The sequence below is a fragment of the Rhineura floridana genome, chromosome 4 (assembly GCF_030035675.1).
Source record: "Rhineura floridana isolate rRhiFlo1 chromosome 4, rRhiFlo1.hap2, whole genome shotgun sequence".
Taxonomy (NCBI): Eukaryota; Metazoa; Chordata; class Lepidosauria; order Squamata; family Rhineuridae; genus Rhineura; species Rhineura floridana.
In genome coordinates, this window is record NC_084483.1 from 186,763,390 (window position 1) to 186,788,288 (window position 24,899).

A 24,899-nucleotide genomic window follows, 5' to 3' on the forward strand; every position below is an offset into this window, starting at 1 on the left:
AACAATAGTCCTAAAAACATATGTCTCAAGTGTCAAAGGCCAGGATAAAGAGGTGTGTCTTCAGCATATGCTGAAAGCTGTACATCAAACCACAAAGCTTTACCCTGAAGTAGGACAGGACAAAGCACAGGCCACTCCAAAACAAGTAGTTAGAAAGAAACAAAAGGTAGAAGAGAGTATGAACGGGAAGGATTCTCCAGTGGTTGCGACCTGCAAGGTGTGTGCCATGTTTGTTTTCTTGCCTGAGAACATGGTGTACATGTGCAACAAGTGCAAGCTCGTGGCACTGTTGGAAGAAAAGGTGAGAGGCCTGGAACGGCGGGTGGCTACACTGAAGTCTATACAAGAAGATAAAGAGTTCTTAGACAGAACGCTGGAACAACGGCAGCAAAGAGACGTGGAGGCGGAGGAGCAACAGCATGTGGTAGCAGAAGAGGAGACTGCTTTGGAGAGGAATAACGAAGTGGAGGAAACTCTGTGGGAAAGGGTGACAGGAGCAGAAGAGCTAGAAGACACCCTTCACCAGTGGAACTATGGAACCGCTTTCAACCACTCGAGGAGACTGGAGGACTGTCTGTGGTGGAAGAATTACAGGAGACCCTGTGCGACAACAAGCAAGAGGCTCAAGCTCAATCAAGCAGGGACAATGAAACCATGCCCCACAACAAGATGAGAAGAGTACTAGTAGTGGGAGACTCCCTACTGCGTGGGATCGAAACCCAAGTATGCCGAGAAGATCTGTGGACTCGCCAGGTATGCTGTCTACCAGGAGGACGGATTAGAGATGTGACGGAAAGGTTGCCATCACTCATCAAGCCCACCAACAGGTATCCCTTGCTCCTCATCCATGTGGGAACAAATGATACTACCGAACGGAGCTATGAAGAAATCGCATCAGACTTTGAAGCTCTGGGAAGGACTTTGGGGCCCAGATAGTTTTTTCATCCATCCTTCCAGTACTTAGAAGAGGAGTAGAAAGGGAAAGAAAAATACTCAGTGTGAATGAATGGCTACGAAGGTGGTGCAGACATGAGAGATTTGGATTCTGGGACCATGGGCTATGGTTCCTGGAAGATGGACTGCTGGCAAGTGATGGGTTGCATCTCACAAGGACTGGGAAGAATGCGTTTGGCTACAGCATGGAGAAGTTCACCAGGAGGTCTTTAAACTGAATCCTAAAGGGGAGGGAGATGTAAACTTGGTGGTAACAACTGATGAAGGCTTGTGCACAGTAGTGGGACCAGAGAGATCGGCTCTAATAGGGCCCAGTAACAGCCCTCAGAAAAATGTAGTAAGGAAACCAAGCCATAAATCACATGGTCTTCAATGTCTGTATACTAATGTGCAGAGCATGGGAAACAAGAAGGACTAACCTGAACTCTTAATACAGGAGGGCAATTACGACTTGATAGGTATAACTGAAACTTGGTGGGATGACTCCCATGACTGGAATACAGCAATTGAAGGATATAACTTGTTCAAAAAGAACAGAAGGAATAAAAAGGGAGGTGGAGTCGAGCTATATGTTAAAAATATATATCCCTACACAGAAATATAGGAAGATGAGCTTGGTAGATCCACCCAGAGTATCTGGATTAAAATTAATGGGGCAAGTAATAAAAGGAATGTGGTGCTTGGAGTCTACTACCAACCACCCAATCAAGGAGAAGATGAGAATGTAACTTTTGAAAAGCAAATTGCCAATGTTTCAAGGAGGCATGATGTAGTAGCAATGGGGGACTTCAATTATCCCGATATCTGTTAGGAGACAAACTCTGCGAAACACGGCCCCTCCAAGAAATTTCTGACTTGTGTTGGAGATAACTTCCTCCTACAGAAAGTGGAGGAAGCAACCAGAGGATCAGCTATCCTGGACTTGATTCTAACCAATAGAGATAATTTGGTGGATGAAGTGGCAGTTACGGGAACTCTGGGGGAAAGTGACCACACCATACTTGAATTCTTGATTTTAACAGAAGCAAAAGCTGAGAGTAGCCATACGTGCACCCTGGACTTCAGGAAAGCTAATTTTAATAAACTCAGAACAATTGTAAGTACGGTTCCACGGCAAGCCACCCTAATGAGAAAATGAGTCCAAGATGGGTGGGAGTTTCTAAAAAAGGAAATTCTAAGAGCACAATGGCAAGCAACTCCAACAAGGAAAAAAGGGGGGAAACAACAGAAGAAGCCAATGTGGCTTCACAAAAAGCTTAGAGATGACCTGAAAACAAAAAAGGACACATACAGGAAGTGGAAAGAAGGCCAGGCCACAAAGGAAGAGTACAGGCAGGTATCACGGAATTGCCGGGATGGTGTCAGGAAGGCTAAAGCTGAGAATGAGCTGAGGCTAGCAAGGGATGCTAAAAGCAACAAAAAAGCTTTCTTCAGGTATGTCCATAGTAAAAGACAGAGAAAAGAAATGGTGGCACAGCTACTCAATGAGGATGGCAAAATGATAACAGATGACAAAGAAAAGGCAGAAGTGCTCAATTCCTACTTTGGCTCAGTCCTCCCAAAAAAGGGTCTATGACCCTTCTGGGAAACATGAAGTACAAGGGGCAGGATTGGAGCTTGAGATTGATAAATGGTCAAGGAATACCTAATCACTTTGAACGAGTCCAAATCTCCAGGGCCCGATAAACTGCATCCTAGAGTATTGGAGGAACTGGCTGAAGAACCCTCAGAACCGCTCTCTATTATCTTTGTGAAATCATAAGAGGACTGGTGAAGTGCCAGATGACTGGAGGACAGCTAATGTTGTCCCTATCTTCAAAAAGGGCAAGAAGGAGGAACCGAGGAACTACAGACCAGTCAGCCTAACATCAATCCCTGGAAAAATTCTGGAGCAGATTATAAAGCAGTCAATCTGAAAGCACCTTGAAAGCAATGCAGTGATTACTAGGAGCCAACATGGAATTATGAACAACAAATCCTGCCAAACTAATCTCATCTCATTTTTTGATCGGGTAACCTCCCTCATAGACTATGAGAATGCTGTGGACATAATATATCTCGACTTCAGCAAAGCTTTTGACAAAGTGCCCCATGATATTCTTATCAGCAAGCTAGCTAAATGTGGGCTGGATGAAACAACTATCAGATGGATCCACAGTTGGCTCCAGAATCATACTCAAAGAGTGCTTATCAATGGTTCCTTCTCAAACTGGGCGGAAGTAACGAGTGGGGTACCACAGGGCTCGGTCCTGGACCCAGTGCTCTTTAACATTTTTATTAACGACTTGGATGAGGAGGTACAAAGCATGCTTATCAAATTTGCAGATGATACAAAGTTGGGGGGCATAGCTAATACCGTGTAAGACAGAAAGAAAATTGAAAGGGACCTTGATAGGCTGGAGCATTGGGCTGAAAACAACAGAATGAAGTTCAACAGGGATAAATGCAAAGTTCTACACTTAGGAAAAAGAAACTAAACGCACATAAGATTTGGGATACTTGGCTCAGCAGTACAACATGCAAGAAGGATCTTGGAATTGTTGTTGATCACAAGCTGAATATGAGCCAACAGTGTGATGTGGCTGCAAAAAAGGCAAATACTATATTAGGCTGCATTAACAGAAGTATAGCTTCCAAATCGCGTGAAGTACTAGTTCCCCTCTATTCAGCACTGGTTAGGCCTCATCTTGAATACTGCATCCAGTTCTGGTCTCCGCACTTCAAGAAAGATGCAGACAAACTGGAACGGGTTCAGAGGAGGGCAACAAAGATGATCAGGGGACTGGAAACAAAGCCCTAGGAGGAGAGACTGAACAAACTGAGCATGTTTAGCCTGGAGAAGACTGAGGGGAGATATGATGGCACTCTTCAAGTACATGAAAGGTTGTCACATAGAGGAGGGCCGGGATCTCTTCTCGATTGTCCCAGAGTGCAGGACATGGAATAATGGGCTCAAGTTGCAGGAAGCCAGATTTCGACTGGACATCAGGAAAAACTTCCTAACTGTTAGAGCCATACGACAATGGAACCAATTACCTAGAGAGGGATTGGGCTGACACTGGAGGCATTCAAGAGGCAGCTGGACAGCCATCTGTCGGGAATGCTCTGATTTGGATTCCTGCATTGAGCAGGGGGTTGGACTTGATGGCCTTATAGGCCCCTTCCAACTTTAGTATTCTATGATTCTAAGGTGCCAGATGCACATCTGTGGGGAGGGAATTCCACAACTTAAGGGCTGCTACAGAGAATGTCCTCTCCTGGGCCACCACCACCCACATTTCTGAGGGTGGTGAAACTACCCAGAGGCTCCCTCTGCCAATCTTAACACTCAAGTGGGTCTGTAGGGAAGGAGGTAGACTTTCAGATATTTGGGGTCTAGTCGCTTAGGGCTTTAAACACTAATGTGAGCATCTTGAATTGGGCCCATAAACAAAATGGCAATATGTATTATGTACATATGCAATTGAACTTTTACATCCTATTGCCAAATGCATTATACCACTACCAATGCAGATTTCAATGATGTGGCCAAATATACAGACCCTAGGTTACAACAGATACGCAACTTAAACGGGGAAATCAAAACTGCAGCTGACAGCCACATTAGCTTGGTTGAGATGCAATTTTAAACCACAGTTTGGTGCAACATGAACCCACCTTTGAAGGACCCTTGCAGTAGAATGCTTCCTTCTCCCCTTGGTTTTTCTACCGCTCCCTCCCTGGCTTGTGACTAACACAGTTTGACAAAACAATGGCTTGTCAATTGAAGTTCTTGCGATTGAGGACTGGAGTGATTCTGGGTTTCCAATCCTGATTTGCAGGGCAAGCACAAGCCAGGGTTTGCTGGTTCAGACAAAAATGGCAAGCTTTGGTTTCGCCAGAGGGAGGGAGTTGCATTGCAAGAGCAAATGGGAAGCACGCAGGCCTGAGGGCCCTTAAAGCTTGTTCATGTAGGGCCAAGCCATAGTTCAAAGTCACCACTGAACCAGCCCACTGGGATATTGCTGGCTTTCACGCTGAAGTGCTTTCAGGTATGCAAGAGGAAGCTGCGTTTTTGTCCCTGGGCTCAGATCTGACCTGTCAAAGGAGGAGTATGAAGCAGGTTATCAGTGAGAAATCACTACAAGGAAGCAAATCGGGATAGTATTTTTCCTTCTCTGGCTTCATCACACAGAACAGAACCCCAAGCATTACTACTTGAACACTAAACTGCCAGACATAACTAACCCAGGATAAGAAGCCACAGTTCTTGCCATGGACTGATCCAGTGCAGTTATTTTATCCAAGGAAACCTTCAATAATTTCATATTCTACTATTTTCAGGAGTGGCCCTTCAACAACAGAAAGCCCTTCCTGACACATACTTTAATCTTTTTCTGGTGGTGCCAGGCAGGCAAAGACCTTTTCATTTTTCTAGGCCTTATGGATGTATCCAAAATTAAAGTTTACTTAGACACATTGAAATTAATGAACCTAAGTTCACAGACACTAGTACTATCAATGGGTCTACTCTGGATACAACCCTAGGGCATGGTTTATATCAGGGGTGGCCAACATGGACCTTCCAAAGGCTGTGGACTACAACCCCCATCATCCCTGGTTATGGGCCACACAGGCTGTGGCTGATGGGAGTAGTAGTCCACAACAGCTTGAGGGCACCACATTGCCTATCCCCAGATTCTACTATTTTAGCCCTGTGGGTTTTATCCCTTTGCCCTCAGTTTTAAGGTGATTTGTTGCTTCAAAACCTGCCTTCTCCCCTTTAACTTGATTTTTGTGATTTTTTTCATGGTGTGACATTGGTTGCTTTTTGTTATTTTTACAGCAATTTTGTTTGTTTTAATCCTCATAAGCAGCCGAAGCTCTGTTCATGGCCAGAGTTCGATTCCAACGGAAGGAGGAAGTCGAATCTCCGGTAAAAGGGGTCGAGGTCCACTCAGCCTTCCATCCATCTGTGGTCGGTAAAATGCATACCCGGCATATGCTAGGGGGTAAAGAAAGGCCGGGGACAGAACTGGCAATCCCACCCCATATATACAGTCTGCCTAGTAGAACGTCGCAAGACGTCACCCTAAGAGTCAGAAACGACTCGCACTACAAGTGCGGGGACACCTTTACCTTTTTAAGCTGCCCAGAGGAGTTTTCAGTAATAGGGTAGCCTATAAATGTTGCAAAATTCATAATAGAAATAATTTTTGTGAGAACCACAAGAGCTGGATGTAACACTGCAGTCAGGAAACCTGTGGCCTGCATGCTAGGCAAGAAATATCAGCACTGTTGGTAAGTATTAACAGCATGGTTTCTGGCAATATTTTTGGAGGGAGGGAAAAGGAGAACCACCCTGAAAGAAGTACCTTTAAAAACATGAGGTAAAGTTGCCCTGAGGTGAGCACCTCTTGATTCATTAAGCTGTCAGGATTCTCTTCCATGCAGCCTTCTTTAGCTAAAATAAATAGTTTTCGCGTCATGAGGCAAAGCAGGTAGAACTTTTCAGCTTTGGTCTTCAGGTGTATGCAGATGCACTGCCTGTGGAAGCAACATGTGGTTTTATCACCATTTTTAACCAAGCAGCATTCATTACTCCAAAACCCAAGCTCTGCAGTCATTTTAACACATGCTGTCTTTACAGCTTGTGCTTGGTGCTTTAAACAATACAGCCTAGGCTTGGAGGCAGGGGGAGCCACCTTGACATCAGCGTTGGTAAATGTCCTCTTTTATTTATTTATTTGATTTATATCATGCCGTTCCTCCTGGCAGGAGCCTTCTTTATTGGAAGAAAGTCAGTATTCCATTGGATTGGGGCGGAATGCAATGCAAGCATGTCCCAAATCTTTTCTGGGGTTCCCCCCCCAACCCTCAAGAGCTGATCTGGGGTGGTGCCGGGGGCGAGAGGACATTCTGCTTGCGCAATGATTTACCTTGATTCAACCCTTAGAAATCCAAATGAGCTCCCAGGCCCAAAAGGTTAGGGACCCCTGCACTAGAGTCTTATTTGAATCAGAACACGTTGTATTCAAAGTAGTGCTAATGAGATTGTTCTGTCAGCACAAGGATTTCTCCTTTCCTGATGGAATGAACTCTCCTCTACGGCCCCTGCGTGCTGTTCTAGGGATTCTCCTGACCCTCCAGAGTCGATTTGGGGAGGGGCACAGGGGGACAAGGGGGAGTCCCACTGCACTATCGGGAATCCTTGCGCAGGCTTCTGCTAGTGCAACAAGCTGGTTGAATATGGCCCTTGGTATTTCAAAGGAAGATAAAAACTTAAATTACGAATATGGGGAGACATACTCAAAAAGGAACTCTCCAACTTGTTCACTGGTGTACCAGTCAGGAAGGTTGAGTTTCACCCTGAAGCGCTGCCCCAGGAAGATGAGGGCCTGTTTCTGCGTCATGCAGCCGTCCTCGGCTACCAGCCGCAGCATTTGAGACACACAATTCTTATAGAACATATCTTCTTCTTTTCCTTTAATCAACTCCTGGAAAATCTGGAAATCTGGGAAACTAACTAATGCCTGGAGCAGAGAAAGAAAAGGTTGAAAGAAATGAGTTGGGGGGGGGCAGGAACACATTAGGCAGGAATCACTAAAAGCACCACCATTTTGAAAGCCTGTAATGCTGTAACATTGAAAAGTATGACACTATGCAATCATAGTATTTCGTTATTCATATGCTTATAGCAGCTTGCATAGTGATCACAGTGGCATTGAAAAAAACAGACAGAATACCCTCAATAGACGAGTGGAAGAGGAAAATCTGGGACTTTATTGAACAGAATAACTCAATATAAATAATTATGGGATGGAAGAATCAGCTCAATAGAAATATTTCAGAAAAATTAGAACTCTTTTTATTCTTTCCTAGAATTTGCATCATACAAGGGCATCAGTACGGATGGATGTAATGTAAACTTGAATTGAATGCATTTTTGTAATAAATTACATACAGTTAAATAAAAAGTCTTTCCCTATTAGGGTAAATAGCCACTTGCCTACCTGAACCTGCAATGAGTAAAAATGGACTCTAGGCAACTAAGCACAGAAAGTCTTTGTAAAATGGAAGAGTTCCCTGCCTCTCCTTTCAGGCTGTTTCTGCATGCCACAAATAATTTAGACCAGTGTGTATAAGCAGGTGGACAAATAACTTCGGGCACTTCTTTGCAAAGTTATTGTATGTCTCCTGGAAAAAGGACAACCTAAAATGTTGCAAGGGTTCTAAGAAGATAGCACAGCTGAAATACCTTCAGTACAAATCCCAGTGGAATGAAGAACAGCTCTTTCTGATGAACGAAGTTTACCATTACCGTGCCATTTTCAAGGTAGTGAAGGGTCATGTTAACAGCTGTGTGTTCATCTCTAACGCTGTGTATTGAGATACCTAGCACCATCCAAAGGAAGCAAACCTTAGCATTATTTATTTAAGCAAGATTTATATACTGCTTAACTCAACAAAAACCTAAGCATCAGTATCTGAGTGAATGCTTTGGATTCACTTTTGCGAAGAAAAGCGACTAATAAATTGAATAAAATAAAATGTCATGGTTAATTTTTATGAGCAAAAGAGGAAGTCATGCACAGTTTACCTAGTATTTAACCTCAGCAATCATCAAAGATAGGAAATTAGTTTGGACCTTGATATAATAAGGCCCTATTCACACACATTTGAATCACCAAATATATAATATTTGATATAACTACCTGCAATAATGACTTGATTACTCACAAAATTAATCAGCCTTTTGAAATGCAAAAGCTATGAATAAACATATACACATTTAAAAAACACCCACATCTGCAAGATAATAGGTTTGGTAAAGAAATCAAAACTGCTACAAAATTGAGAAGGCATATGCCTAATCATGACAAGTCACATATGCAAGGAATGGTTCTTAATTCAGCTACAACACCATGTATGTTTTTAGGAAAGGGGGGGGGAGAAAAATTGAAAGCACGTGCTAGCTTTGTACAGAGTCAAACCACTGTTCCATCAAAGCCAGCACTGTCTGCTTTGAGTGGCAGAGACCCTAAGGCAGGGGTGGGAAACAAGATCTAGCCAGCGGACAGGATCCAAAATGGCCAACATTCTGCAGTTCTCCCCACTTGTCAATCACCTGAAGTCATGCGACTCCAGGCAATTGCATCATCAAGCTGCAGCTGCAAAGGAAGAATGGGGGTGCACTTCCTTTGCAAATGCAGCTTGAACTTGTTTTCCAAACTTTCCCCATGCCTAACATCATATGGCATCAGGAACAAGAAAGGTGGTTGTGGCTCACCCAAAACAGCCTGAATGGGCCCAGCTGGGACAGCAGGCTGGAGATTCCCCACCACTGCTTTCAGCCAGAGCTCTTTTCCAGTCTGGCCAACCGAGATGCTGGGAAATGAATCTGCACCCCTCTGCATTCAAAGCATGTGCTCTGGCCCACGAGCTATGGCACCTCCTGCTTTATAAAAGTGTCTGTGAAAGTCGGCAGAATAATCCTACCGGGTCAGAGGAGGGAGAATCAAAGGCAGATGAACCACCAAAGGCTCTCGCTGGAAGAGAAGAAAAGGGGAGTGTCATTTGTCCTCCCACCCCCTCTTCTCAGGCACTTTGCTGCCAATGGGAAAGAAATAAAGCCAGGGCTGGTATAGTTTCCCCCCTGCTCCAGGGGCACATTGGGAGAACGGGAGGCCTTTGGCTTCTGTGAATCCAGAGTCTCTCCCCCAAAATTCCCCTTTTATCACCAGCAGCAGACCTTTCCACAGCCACAGGTAGAAGGCTTGCAGTGTTGGATCTCCCTCTCCCAGGGCAGACTTCCAGCTCTAGCTTTGGAAAAGGAGAGCTGAAAAAAGCCCATAACCTCTAGGACGGTCCCTCCCAAGAGTGGAGGACTGCACCTTCAATGTGGTGCTCACTTAATGTACAGTTGATGGACCTGATCTACAAGGCTGCCCTTGCCTCAAGCTGCTGCACAGGATTAAGACTGACATGAGAAAGGAATTACTGTTAAGGGAGGGGAAGCCGATGTGGTGTCCTCCAGATGTTGTTGGACTCCAGCCAGCATGGCCAATTGATGGGAGGTGGGAGTCCAACAACATCTGGCTACGTTGGCTTCCTCTGCATTAAGATGATGTACATGATCAGCCTACAGATTGTAAAGGCCACTAATGACTTGCCATTTGTCAAAAAGGTGGAGCCTGGCTTTCAGACAAAACAGGGTATCAGACAGATGTGATGAAGGGCCAAGTGAAAGGTCTGAGCACCACTGGTGCTGCAGCATTACTGCAGGTAGATGCAAAAGGACCGAATCTGCTCGTTGGATGGGAAACAAGAGCTAGGCCCACATAAGAGCAGGATGCAAGCGTAACCAGTTTACTAACTTACACAGAGGTTTTCAACTTCAGAAGTTTCCAAAAACAATTTAATAATAATAATTTTCATTTACTTCATGAATGTCTATCTCGCTCTTCCTCCCAAAAGGAGACAAGGGGAGCAAACATCGAAGTGGTAAAACAATATTTGCAAAGATCTCTAGAAAAATTAACAGAGTCAGTAATGCATAACTACCTGAATTAGACCAAACACAAGAACAGCAGCATTAGCTCTGTCCTTACAATGTTTATCCTCTTGTCTGATGAAATAAACATTTAACAAAACACAACACAGAGAATTGTTTTAAGTTACTTTGTAAGGAAAAAAAATACCGTATTTTGTGTAACCAGGGCCTCTGGATTTCCATTTTGGTTTTATCATGGCAAGGGGAAAGTTGCGCCTTGGCATAATCACCATTCGGATCACCTTTTCTATACCATGAATTATGAAATAACCTCCCATTTCCTGCCAGGAAAAAACATTTAACAGGGCTGTAAGACTGAGTTGGTAAATCGGTCAAATAAGTTTCAGTGGACCAACAAAGGCAAATGTCATTGAGTCTGTAAGTGAAGGGCACACTTGTTCATTCTGAAATTGTTTTGGTTGGAGTGTGTTACACACACAAAAAAGATGGGCACTCCTAACTACTGTTTGGTGGAGATATACGCTACCTAGTCTAACCATGTTTTTGCCAAAACCATAGTTTGCAAAGTCATTTTGAACTGCAATTAGAAACTGTAGCTTGGTGCAGAGGGGAAATGTCCATGCAAGAGTGAAGGAGGCTGTGAAGTGCATATGATCTTCTAATTATAATCAGATCAGACATTGTAACATATATTTCTATGGAACCCAGTTTATTTTTTTTATTCATTAAAATATTTATAACCTGCATTGTCCATTCCATTTAGGGAATACTCAAGGCAAGTTACCAAATTTTCCATTGATTTTTTAAAACATAAACAAATCACAATCATGTACAAAATACATAATAATAATAATAGCAGTCCTAGGCCTTCACAGAAGTCAATGGATACTTTTCCCCAAAGGGAGAGAAAACATCCCTGGTACAACTGACTTTTGAAGGAGACACACCAGAACACTAATAGAACACAACATTCGCTCTCTCTTGCTTCACATAAAACTAGAAAGCCAAATGAAGGAAATCCAGCAATACCTCTTCCTCCTCATGGTGTTGAATGAGTGCTTTGGGAGAGAGGCCATGCAGATTGCAAAGTTTGGACTTCACCATAATTGGAGCATTTCCGAGGGACTGTTTTATAATGCCTTTAGGGATACCATTCATTGCCCAGCTGACATCAGCCTATATAGGAAGGAAAATAAGTTTGTTTTTTTAAAAAAGATGTCTGCTCTAAATAATCACTGAAAGAATATGGCTCTCTGCTCAGTGAAATAGCTACACTGTAAAAATCTTACAAAGGTGAAAAATATTGTGCCTAAAGAAAAACCACCTGTAATATATTTATTTATTGTGTTAAATTCTGTCCAAGAGAGCCCAAGGCCAGTAACAACAGGGAAGGGCTGTAGCTCAGTGGTAGAGCATGTGCCTTGCATGCAGAAGGCTCCAGGTTCAATCCCCAGCATGTCCAGATACGGCTGGAAGAGATCCCTGCCTGAAACCAGTTGAGAGTCACTGCCAGTCAGTGCAGATAATACTGAGCTAGATGGACCAGTGGTCTGACCCTGTGTAAGGCAGCTTCTTATATTCCTATAATCAATCAATCAATCAATCTCTCTATCTATCATTTGATTTATATCTCACCTTTCCTCCCAGCAGGAGCCCAGGGTGGCAATAATAATAAATTACTATGTAGAAAAACGATTCGAACTTCAAGCAAATCACAGTTAAGGGACAAAAGATAATATCTGCAGTGTCCCTAAATAATGTTCTAAATGCTTGGACCAATAAACAAAGTCTTAACATTCTGCCTGAATGGTCCGATTCCCTTAGGAAGGAGTTCCTTAACCAGGGTGCAACAGCTGAGAATCCCCAGTCTTGGGTCCCCATCCGCCCTACTGTTCCTACTGATAGGACCATAACCAGGGCCTCTCCCTACCCTAGACCACAAATTTTAGGTTGGAAGTTATTGGTGAAGGCACTCTTTCAAGCACTTGGGTCCAAAGTCATGTAGGGCTTTGTATACTAGTATTAACCCCTTAAACTGGGTCTGGTCACTCACAGGCAGCCAAACGTTTAAATAGACTTGGGGCTGGGGATTTCTTTGGAACTTCTCAATGATGGGGAAGGGCTGTATGCAGAAGGTCCCAGGTTCAATCCTTGGCATCTCCAAATAGGGTTGGGAGAGACCCTTGCCTGAAACCATAAAGAACAGCTGCCTGTCAGTATAGACAGTACTGAGCTATACTGCCGTGGCTCGGCAGAAGGCATCTTCCTAAGTTGCTATGATGTCTAGTTAGACACCAGGCGTGAAACTTATCCAAGTTTTCTGAAAGACCAGAGTGTGGCCTAGTGCAAATGAAGCACTGCCTGTTTTTCTAACCATGATCAAGAGATATTAATGACCACTCTGAAGTCTCACATGCTCCCTCCTGCTGTCCCTGCTTGTGTGCACGTTCTCCTTTCCTTTTCAGGCTAACCATGGTTTGGTTTACATGTGCAAATCTACAAAAATGGTTGCAAACTATTCTTAATGCTACATATTACAAGCCAGTGTTTGCAACCATGCTTACAAGAGGGATGGGCAAACTCTGGGCTGGAGCTACTTAATATTTAGTATTAAGATTAATGTTTGTAAGAATCTTAAAAATTAACCGTGGTTCACGCTGATTGAAGGACGCAGCAGCTAACAGATTATTAGGAGCCTTAAGTTCCATGTGCTGCCTTAACAGCTCACCTTATATGCCAGACAGAGTACACTTATCTCCAACGTATTATGGCACAAGGTACATAAATGGAAAACCCCAGAAAAAAACTGGAAAAATGGGGAAAACCCCATTTTTTTCTTATTATTCCCCCCAAAAGGAAAAAAAGCTTTCCCCTGAATATTTCAGGTTCCCCTGTGATGTTCCTATATATTAGTGTATATATGGTAAGTGCTGGTTGTTTAGAGTATACATGGTAAGTAGTGAAAGAGGAGGGGGAGTGAATAGGCAATAGAATGCTTGATGATTGGCTGAACGTTTAAAATGGCTGACAGTATAAATGAAAGGATGACAGGTAAATCTGGGTGAATGTGAGGTGGTGAATTGTGGAATCTGGGGGGGGAGAAGAGAAAGAGGTGGATGTTGATAGGTGGATGTGGTGTGAATTTGAGAGAGTTGTTTGCCAGGAGAGAGTGGAGAAGGAGGGAGGTGGAGTTCGGATTAGTATTGAGTAAAACCATATGCTTATGTGCCTTAAGAAGAAATCTTGTTAATCTTGTTAGCTTTGTTATCTGTAATAAATACTTAATTTGGTTTACCAAAGGCCTGATCCTTGGCTGGGGTTTCACAGACCAGAAGGGAGGGTAAGGTAATGACCAAGGCTGAAGGGGAACTGTAACAAATGGTGGCAGCGGTGAAGAGAATAACAATACAGTATTCAGAGTACTAGACAATCCCTAATAGTTGTGTGGCAAACAGAAATAACAAAACAAGATTTCTTGTGAGAGTGACTGGCAAAGAGTGTGTGGCAAAGATTGAGTGAACTCAAACACCATGGCTGAATACATAAAAATGAAAAGGGAGGAGCTGGTGGAGAAGTGCATAACATTCAATTTACCTCATGAGGGTAAAGGGGTAGATGAATTGAGGGTAGCACTTATAGGATTTGCAACTGCCCAGCAAAAACAACCTGTCAGAGAAGAGACCCCAGAAGGATATTTAAGCAATCCCGCTTATATAGAGTACTTGAGAGAGAAGTTGAGGATGGAAGGTACAGAGAAGGAAAAACAGAGAGAGTTGGAAGCTGAGAGATTGAGGATGGAGGCTGAGGAAAAAGACAAGCAGAGAGAGTTGGAAGCTGAGAGATTGAGGATGGAGGCTGAGGAAAAAGATAAACAGCGAGAGTTGGAAGCTGAGAGATTGAGGATGGAAGCTGAGAAAATGAGAATGGGGTTTGAGGAGAAGGAGAAACAACGAGCAGTGGATGCCGAATTACAAGTAGAAAAGTTAAAATTTGAAAGAGAGAAGTTTCATTCTGATGAAACAAGAAAGGACAGAGATGGAGCAAGAATAAAAATTACTCCAAAGGACTTTGCTGTCTATGAGCCTGGTCAAGATCCTCAAATTTACCTCAGTACCTTTGAAAAAGCAGCTCAGTTGTGGGGGCTACCTGAAGATAAATACATGCAGTATTTATCAAACCTGATTAAAGGGGAATTGGCTGAGGTATACCAATATTTCCCCTCAGACAGGCCCGTCACCTATGCTGAATTCAAAGAAGCAGTGTTTAAAAGATTCAGACTGGGGCCTGATTATTTTAGAAAGCTTTTCAGAAACTGCCAGATACAGACAGGGAGGTCTTTTGTGGAACTGGGAGCAAAGTTGATGGATATATTTGGAAAGTGGATGAGTAGTGCCAAAGCTCAGTCAGTGGAAGAGGTGAAAAACCTCATGATATTGGATCAATTATACCATCAGTTACCACCAGAAATAAGGCTCCTGGTCAAAGACCGTTCCCCTACATTGGTGCAGGAGGCCGCAGAGCTGGCGGATCACTTCGCCTCCAATAGAACTGGCTGGGTGGGGAAAACATCAAGAGAGTTTAAACCCAGACCATATAGTGCTGGCAGAAGGGATGTGGTACCACAGCGAGTGAGTCCTCCATTAAAATCTGAAGGGCACAGGACACCCCAGAGTGGATCTGTGTACCCTAAAAGTGAGGAGAAATTATGCTACAAATGTGGTAGACCAGGGCACCTACGTTTTCAATGTGAGGTTGCCAACCCCATTAGTAATCCTGCTCAGACAAGGGCAGTGAAAACAGAGCCCAAGGCTTTAGAAACAGCGAAAAAGGTTCAGTTTTGCCAGATAAACTGGACAGAAGTAACAGACCTTGATTCAAGTCTGAGAGAGGAAGTGAGTGTACAAGGGGCAACTTATTGGGCATTGCTTGATACTGGTGCCGCTCAGACATTACTGAGGCCAGATTTAATAAAATCTGAGGTAATATTACCTCAGGAAACTGTGACTATCCAAGGAGTGAGGGGTCAACCAGAAAGTTTGCCTGTGGCCCTGGTGGAAATGACTTGGAGAGGCCGAGAGGGCCAATATAAAGTAGGCATTAATGCCCAGCAACAAGAACCAGTAATACTGGGAAGGGATGTAATGGGCGCCCAAGGAAAGATCTATGTAGTGACCAGACAGCAAATTGGCAGAGAAAAAGAAGCCATATTAAGGGGGGCTGAAACAAACAGGGTGGAATCTGTTAACCAGCCTCAGGTCACCATAGCAACCACTAGCAGGCCTGCTGAAAAAGACAAACTGTATCAGGTGGTCTCTGATACGAAATAAGCAGATCAATTCAGGGAAGAGCTGCATAACGATACCAGTTTGAATCAAATAAAGGAACAGGCTCTGGCCCAACAGATTCCTTTCACTGACAAACTGAGGAATCAAGTTGTGTGTGAGAATGGGATTTTATATAGACTGTGGATGCCTGCTGAGAGAAAGGATGAATGTGAACCAATGAAACAAATGATGGAAGTGGTGAAAGAGAATTTGAGTCATGCACAGGAGAAGCAAAGTTACTGGTATGACAGAACAGCCAGAGAACGTGTGTATGATGTGGGAGATATGGTTATGGCGTTCATACCCAGGAAACATGACAAATTACAGGCTAACTGGGAAGGACCATATACCATCAGAGAAAGGCTTGACACAGTGACGTATGTAATCACCACAGACCAATTAAACAAAAGCAAAGTGGTTCATGTAAATATGTTAAAGCCTTACCATACCAGGGATGCAAAGGTATTGCAAGTTACCTTATTCCCTGAGGGAAGTGGGCCTGAACTTCCAGATTTGGTACAGGAAAGCAAAGACAAAGGAGGGGTAGATCAAGTGGAACGGTCAGAGGAGATAGAGGAGGAAGTAAAAGAAGAGATTCTGAGAGTTTTGAAAACCTATAGGAATCTCTTTAGCAACAAACCTGGCCGAACCAGTATAGTTATACATTCCATTGATACTGGAGATCATGCCCCAATCAGATCTGTTCCGTACCATGCGAATGGGAAAGTTTTGAATGAGATCAAAAAGGAGGTGGAAGATATGCTGGAATTAGGAGTGATCAGGGAATCCATCAGTCCCTGGGCCTCAAGTATTGTCCTGGTTCCGAAAAAAGATGGAACGACAAGGTTTTGCATTGATTATCGGCTAATCAATAAAATTACTGTCCCAGATGCGTATCCTATGCCTAGGGTAGACGTTATGTTAGAGTTATTGGGGGCAGCAACCATTATCTCTACACTAGATCTCTGTAAAGGATTTTGGCAAATGGAACTAGATGAGCAATCCAGAGCCAAAACTGCCTTCAGTACACCAGATGGGTTATATGAGTTTGTGACCTTACCCATGGGACTAAGGAACTCACCAAGTTCATTTCAGAGGCTAATCAATACTGTGTTGCGAGGCATGTCAGATTTTGCAGTGGCCTATATCGATGACGTGGCCATTTTCAGCAAGTTGGTGCCTGAGCATGTCCAACACCTGACAACAGTATTGGAGGCCTTAAGAAAAGCAGGCCTCACAATAAAAGCTAAGAAATGCCAGTTTGGACTAAAGGAAGTAATCTATTTAGGACATAAGGTGGGGAGTGGGAAAATCACCCCCTTATGGAGCAAGGTGGAGGCAATACAAGCGTGGCCGATCCCCTTAACCAAAAAACAAGTAAGGGCATTTCTGGGTGTGGCTGGATTTTATAGGAAGTTTGTGAGAAATTTTGGGGAAATAGCAACCCCCTTGGATGAATTAACAAAGAAGAAGTGTTCTGAGCGTGTGGTATGGACGGATGAATGTCAGAAGGCTTTTGATCTACTGAAGCAAGCCTTGTGCCAAGGACCCATATTAATAGCACCAGACTATGAGAAACCATTCATCGTGGCTACAGATGTGTCGGACCTGGCGCTGGGAGTCGTCTTGCTACAGGAGAGAGAAGGCACCAGACATCCAGTGGCGTACCTGAGTCGCAAGCTGACGCCGAGGGAGAAAAACTATTCGTCGGTCCAGAAGGAGTGCCTAGCGGTCGTGTGGGGACTGAACAAGTTGCGCCCATACGTGTGGGGACGAAGATTCACAGTGACTATGGATCATCGGGCCTTGTTATGGTTGCAGACTATGAAAAACCATAACACTATGCTGCAGAGGTGGTCCTGGGGCCTACAGGACTATCAAGTGGACTTCCAGTTCATCAAAGGCAAGGACAATGTACTGGCCGATAGACTTTCCAGGCAAGTGGCTGGGACTGCAGTGACGTGACCAGACAGAGGAACAAAGAAAGACATTTTCCCCATAGAGACTTTTATTTGTTAACGCGACGTATAAATCCTGGAACAGGAATAATACTCTGCCGTTGTTTAAGGGGGGGGAAATGTGATGTTCCTATATATTAGTGTATATATGGTAAGTGCTGGTTGTTTAGAGTATACATGGTAAGTAGTGAAAGAGGAGGGGGAGTGAATGGGCAATAGAATGCTTGATGATTGGCTGAATGTTTAAAATGGCTGACAGTATAAATGAAAGGATGACAGGTAAATCTGGGTGAATGTGAGGTGGTGAATTGTGGAATCTGGGGGGGGAGAAGAGAAAGAGGTGGATGTTGATAGGTGGATGTGGTGTGAATTTGAGAGAGTTGTTTGCCAGGAGAGAGTGGAGAAGGAGGGAGGTGGAGTTCGGATTAGTATTGAGTAAAACCATATGCTTATGTGCCTTAAGAAGAAATCTTGTTAATCTTGTTAGCTTTGTTATCTGTAATAAATACTTAATTTGGTTTACCAAAGGCCTGATCCTTGGCTGGGGTTTCACAGACCAGAAGGGAGGGTAAGGTAATGACCAAGGCTGAAGGGGAACTGTAACAAATGGTGGCAGCGGTGAAGAGAATAACAATACAGTATTCAGAGTCTCTGGGAATACTAGTATTGGGACGTTACTGGTGGTTGCCTAGCAGGGGGATCTGTTGAGATCTGTGCTAGAGCGGGGAGAGAAATCATAAGAGAGCGGTCCGGACTGGTGGAGTCCCTGGTGGTGCCTAGAGACAGGCAGTAACCACGAGCAGGTAGGAACCTGACAGGGAGAGCCAGGGAAGGACGCATCACATCCCCCCCCCCACAGTGCCTTCATATCTCTAACCAGGTCTCTACATATCTTGGATTTCTAAAGTTCATAGGACTCCGCCACAAAACCCTAAAGCATTGTTTAATCCCTTTACAATTTGTTCCTTAAAGTTACTTACAATCAGTTTTCCCCGGTAGGTGCTTCTGCGTCCCCTGCATTCTGCCGGGTAAACTTTTAGCTCTTTACATATACTCCCTTTTGGTACCATAGGAGGACTGATGACAGCCCCCACGATAGCCAACGTGATCCGATCATTCTTAAAAGCAAACTCCAAAGGTGGAATGGCCTAAAAGAGAGGAAGAGTGAGAGAAATCCACACGTTACCAATGCTGATTACAAATAGAAAGGGACTAAATAATCTATTATTAATTATTATGACTTTATTATCCATGGCTTTTGAGACTTTGGGGGCGATTTCTGTGTGTTGGACCCTGGGTGAGAGCCAGGGTGGATGGGTGAAGTCCTGGGTGGGAGCCAGGAGATTGAGAGTGGAGAAGTGCAAGGCAATTGTTTTAATATTTATTTGTTAATTTGTATTATGTATGCATTTGTATTGTGGTTTTATGATATTTTATAATATTTGCTGTTTTATCTTCTGTACACCACTTAGAGATTTTTATATATATTAAGCGGTATAGAAATGGCTTAAATAATAGTAACAACAACAACAACATAAATAATACACTGTTTTTAATACATCATTAAAATCAACTTAAATCAGAAGGTAACAAAAAATTTGGGTGGGTCCTACAAATATCCATCTCAGGTGACAAAGGCTAGTGTAAAGAGGTGCATCTTCAGCTTTCACTGAAAACTGTACTGTAAAGCTACCAAATGGACCTCCGTGGGGAGGGAGTTCCACAATTTAGGGACCGCCACAGAGAATGCCCTCTCCCAGGCCACCATCCCCAAGCTTCAGAGGGCAGCAGAACTACCCAGAGGGCCCCTTTTGCTGATCTCAACACCCGAGAGGGTTTGTAGAGACAGAGACAGACTTTCAGATATTTGGACCCAAGTCGTTTAGTGCTTTAATCACTACCATGAGCACCTTAAACTGGGCCCAGAAACTAACTGGCAACAATGTAGCTCCTTTAAAACAAGGGTTATGAAAAATCTAAATGGAACCCTAGCTTGTAATCTGGCTGCTGCATTTTGGATCAGCTGAAGTTTCTGAGTCATCTTCAAGGGCAGCTCCACGAAAAACGCTGTGCAATAAATCTAGCGTTTATCAGATGATCAAAATGCTTATCATAAGTACATAAAGAAAAGATGGCCAGTGGGCCATCTAAGTCCAGCATCCTGCTTTCACAGTGGCCAACCATATGCCTATGGGGAGGCCACAAGCAGGACCTGAGCGCACCAGCACTCTCCCTTCCTGCAGTTTCCAGCCAACCATGGAGGCAGAGCACACCACCAGGGTTAGCATAGGCTCCTCCTCTCGTCACAGTCTATCATCAGATCTGCTGCTTGCTCCTGGGAAAGGGAGGGTGGGCAAGGGAAGACTATGGAGGGTACAGCTATCACTGGCTACTGGTCACAAGGGCAGTATGCTACCTCCATGCCTCTGAATACCAATTGCTATGGAGCAGCAACAGGAGGGGGGTATTGCCCCCATGCAGCCTTCCCAGGGGCATCCCACTGGCCATCTGAGAAACAGGATGTTGAACTAGACCAGGGGTGAGGAACTTTCAGCCCTCCTAACGTTGCTGAACTACAACTCCCTTCAGCTCTAGCAAGCATAGCTAACGGCCAGGGATGATGGGACTTGCAGTTCAGCAACATCTAGTGGGCCAAAGGTTCACCAAGACTAAACTAGCCAGACCATTGGCCTGATCTGGTGGGGCTCCTCTTATGTTCCCTACTCATCACACTTCTTTGTGACATAGGAAGTTGCCTTCTAATGAGTCAGACGGTTAGTCCATCTAGCTCAATACTGCCTACACTGACTGGCAGCGGCTCTCCAGGGTTTCAGACAGGGGACACTCCCAGCCCTACCTGGAGATGCCAGGGATTGAACCTGGGACCTTCTGCATGCAAGGCAGATGTTCTCCTACTGAGCTACAGCTCTTCCCCACAACTTCTTAGTTGAATCTAATAAAGCCACAACTTTTTTTAAAAAAAACTCTCCCCCTTTAACACCACCACCAGCATCACTTAAGGGGTTTTCACGCATAAAAACCATTTTTAATGGAAAAAACACGGTGACATTTAGCTCTTGTCTCCCATCTTCATCATCTGTGAGGCGAGGAATCCTCAACCTGTAGCGGGATTTTCATCCATCCATCCATCCATTTATTGCACTTGTATACCGCCCCATAGCCGAAGCTCTCTGGGCGGTTTACAGCAATCAAAAACATTAAAACAAAACAAAACAAAAACAGTTTTTTCAGACTGGCCTCCCTTGACCTCTCTTCTTCTTCGACCTCCTTTGAGTTCCCTCACGTCCTCCTTACCTCCCTACCCACCTCTTTGCCCCCGCACGCCTCCCATTCCCCGCTTCGCCTCTTTTCACCTGCACGGCCCGGAGCAGCCCTTCGCCCACGGCATAGTTGAAGGACTCGATGTGCACCCGCGACAGATCCTGCAGGGCCGGCCGCTGCCGCTCCTTAGGCAGCCCGTAGTCCGGCGCCGCGAGGTGCTTGAGGCTGGGGCCGGCGGGTAAATTCCGCCACTTGCACGCAGCATCCATGCTTCTCCCCTTTAACGCTCCACCATAGGACGCCGCCTTCGCCGGAAAGATCTCGTGTGCCCGCCTCCTCTGCTTGCTGGGACTTGTAGTTCTTCTCGGAGCTTAATGGCGGGACTTGCAGTTCGAGAGAGGCTTCCAGCTCCCGAAATGCAGTGCGATGACCCTTCCGTCAACTTAATTGTGATCCATAGAGAAATGTGTAAACACATTTCACACCACAGTCCTTGTTGGCACTAGATCTAAACTAGATTTGTTTTTTAGTCCAAATTTCCAGGTAGGAGTTTTTCCGATGCCATTCTGCTGAAGATCTAGAGCGGCGCTACTGAGAATCAAGGCCCAATGGAGGGTTTAAGTCGTTACCAGAAATTTAGGCAGCGTGTCACTATTTTTATTTCTATGCTCACCATATTCATTCCAAACTCCTGGGCGCTCTCTCTCGCGCGTGCGCATTAGTACCAGCTGTTTTTGAGCTTTGCCTGTCGTTGGGTGAGGGTAGTTCTCGCCCTCTAATGGGTTTTCATTTTTCTTGATGGGCTGAAAGTCACTGCCTGCCTACCTACCATTGGGCAGAGTGGGGCAACTGTTTTTGGGTGCCATGTTAAATATTTATATAATATATTATCATGGCATTTATACTCCCAGGGAGAGGCAGTTGTTGGAATTTTCTGCATCATGTCCCAAATTAATTTGGCCAGTCTTGGATATGACGCATCTTGACTTGGCCAAGATGGGGAGATCAGCCATTTGCTGTTCTGCCTCAGGCAGCAGAATGTCTTGGGTTGGCCCTGTACAAGAAAATAACAAAGAAAATAAAAAAGAGGAGGAAAAACAGAAGAGGCCAAGTACTTTTATGGGGTGTACTTTACCTGTAGGTCCCATCCTAAATGAATCTTCTTGGAAGTTAAGTCCTCGGGGTGGGGGAGTGAAGTTGTTAATGGTTACTAGCCATAATAGGTATGTTCTACCCCACTGTCAAAGGCACTGTGCCTTTAAATATCAGCTGCTAGGAATCACAAGTGGGGACAGTGGTGGCTGGTGGCTCCATGTCAGTGGGGCAGTGGAATCCACTCTAGGTTTTGGACAGCTCCTTAAAAGTTCAAACTAAAACCTGGAGTGGATAGCACTGACATGGAGCCACCAGCTGTCACTGAGTGGGGATACACTGCTCTCCTCGGGGCCTGCTTGCAGGCTTGCCATAGGCATCTTGTTGGCAAACATGATGCTAGACTAGATGGGACTTCAGCCTTATCCGGCAGCAAAACTCTTAAGAACATAAGAGCATAATGGCTACTAGATCAGGCCAATGGCCCATCTAGTCCAGCATTCTGTTCTCACAGTGGCCAGGGAGATGCCTGTGGGGAGCCTTATGCTCTTACTGATTTTAATGGGAGTTAACTTCCAAGGACTTTTAGGATTGTAGCCTTATTATCATTTCTGGCATAGAATTTAATTATAATTTGTATGTGAAAAGTACATCTAGCAATGGGTGGTAGTGGAAGAGCTACTTGCTTTAGGGGGATGCTTATCCAAGAGCATAAAAACAATCAGACTAAAGACGTATCTAGTTCATTATTCTGTTCTCACAGTAGCCAGCCAGATATTTATGCAGAACCCACAAGGAGAACATGAGCATGAGAGCCTTCTCCTGCTCATGCTCCCCAGCAACTGGGGCTGCGTATACACCATGCATCTAAAGCACACTACCAGAGAATCCTGGGGATGATGATTTGTTAAGGGTGCTGGGAATTGTAGCTCTGTGAGGTGTAAACTACAATTCCCAGAATTCTTTGGGAGGGAAGCCATGTGCTTTAAATGTTCACAATAGGGTTGCCAGGTTCAGAGCCTGAGACTGATCCTGTATCTTTAGGAGAAGGGAAAGTCAGTCAAGTGCAGGTGTTCTTGCAACACTGTAATGGGAAACACCACAAGGTGGAATTCTCCTTTCCCCCTGCACAACTTTTTAAAAAAAGACCTCTTGGTTGCCAGGCCTGGCCTCCAAGAGGTCTTCTGTATCTTTAATAGTTGTGCAGGGGGAAGGGAGAATTCCACCTTGTGGTTTTTCCCATTACAGAGTCGCAAGAACACCTGCACTTGACTGACTTTCCCTTCTCCTAAAGATACAGGATCAGTCTCAGGCCATGAACCTGGCAACCCTAGTTCACAGCCTGGTATTCAGAGGTATTACCTTTGATACTGGAGGAAACCTAGCCATTCTATCTCTGGCATGCCCCTTCAGTGCTTTATGATCCACTCCCACACACTTTTTGTGTACATGTTGGCATTGATGCACCAGCTGTCTCATAACATAACACATAAGAGCACAAAGAGCTCCACTGACTCCCAGTCCATTTCTGAACACAATTCAAAATGCTGGTGCTCACCTTTAAAGGCCTAGATGGTTTGGGACCCGGGTAGTGGGAGGACCAGTTACTCGGACATCAGCCTGCCCATGTACTGAGATAATCTGCAAAGACACACTCTGGCTGCTTCCCCATCTGATAGACACTTACTTGGATAGCTTCTAAAGAGGAATAGACAAACTCATAGAGGATAAGACTATCAGTGGCTACTAGCCATGATGGCTATGCTTTACCTCCACGGTCAGAGGCAGTATGCTTTTGAATACCAGTCGCTAGAAACCACAAGAGGGAAGAGTGTTGTTGAGCTCAGGTCCCACTTGTGTGCTTGCCATAGGCATTTGGTCAACTGCTGCGAAAGCAGGATGCTGGACTGGATGGGCTACTGACATGATCCAGCTGCACTCTTCTGATGGTATGGGCTGGCACTCATATATTTCCTAGGTAAGCCCTAGAATTTTTATCAGAACTATTCCTCATTCTCAGAAATGTAACGTAGGACTGTGTAAAGGAATGAAAAGATCTTAACAGAAATAGCAAATAAACAGCTCTAGCTTCTTTTGAGAAGGTCTTTCTTTACGGACAGCTAACAGTGCAAACCTAACCAAGTCTACTGAAATGTAAGTCCTATTGAATTCAATGGGGCTTACTCAGTACGCTTTTAAGAAGGCAGGAATTTCTGTTCCTACCTGTATTTGTCACAATCAGTGCTGTTTCTGTTCTGCTGCAATTTGGTTTCCACCAAATACTACATTATTTGTTTCACTGTCCACTATTTAATATGTCATGTAACTATTTATGTAACCTACATTCGTTTCAGTGTAAAGTAAAAGCAAAAACAATGTAAGAAAAGTCATTAATTACATATTGTTGCAGACTTAAAAACAACAATGGGAATGAGTAACGATAGTATTTGCTGGACTGACCATAAGTGAACATGTGAACTGCAACAATATCCATTTCTTTCCCTTTTTTCATCAGAATTCTCCAACACCCCTACTCCTAATTAAGTGGGATTAGGATTGCAGCCCCAAACTGACAACCCAATCCTATGCATGTTTATTCACAAGCAAGACCTACCAAGTTCAATGAAGCTTATGTCTAGGAAACTGTACAGAGGAATGCAACGTTATTCTAAACCACACTTTCTAGAAAGAGAATCTACTTTAATGCAGTTGGTCTTGCATCTGATCAAATGCATTTAGGGCTGCACTGTAATGTCTTCTTTTTAAAATCATGTTGTGTGTTATACCTTAGCTCAG

General features: G+C 44.2%; 1 protein-coding gene across 1 annotated transcript in view; it reads right to left on the minus strand.

Moving 5' to 3' along the window:
* The window catches only part of POLR1B (RNA polymerase I subunit B), a 33,284-nt gene extending 11,614 nt beyond the window's left edge, over positions 1–21,670 (minus strand). Inside the window, exons 1-7 of the mRNA XM_061625520.1 lie at positions 21,104–21,670; positions 18,710–18,877; positions 11,477–11,623; positions 10,635–10,767; positions 8,192–8,328; positions 7,243–7,466; positions 6,309–6,480 (exon numbers count right to left, since the gene is read on the minus strand). Of these exons, the coding sequence (XP_061481504.1) occupies positions 6,309–6,480; positions 7,243–7,466; positions 8,192–8,328; positions 10,635–10,767; positions 11,477–11,623; positions 18,710–18,877; positions 21,104–21,280 (1,158 nt within the window). The 5' untranslated portion in view covers positions 21,281–21,670. The remainder of the gene's footprint in view (positions 1–6,308; positions 6,481–7,242; positions 7,467–8,191; positions 8,329–10,634; positions 10,768–11,476; positions 11,624–18,709; positions 18,878–21,103) is intronic.
* Between the last annotated feature and the right edge of the window lie 3,229 nt (positions 21,671–24,899).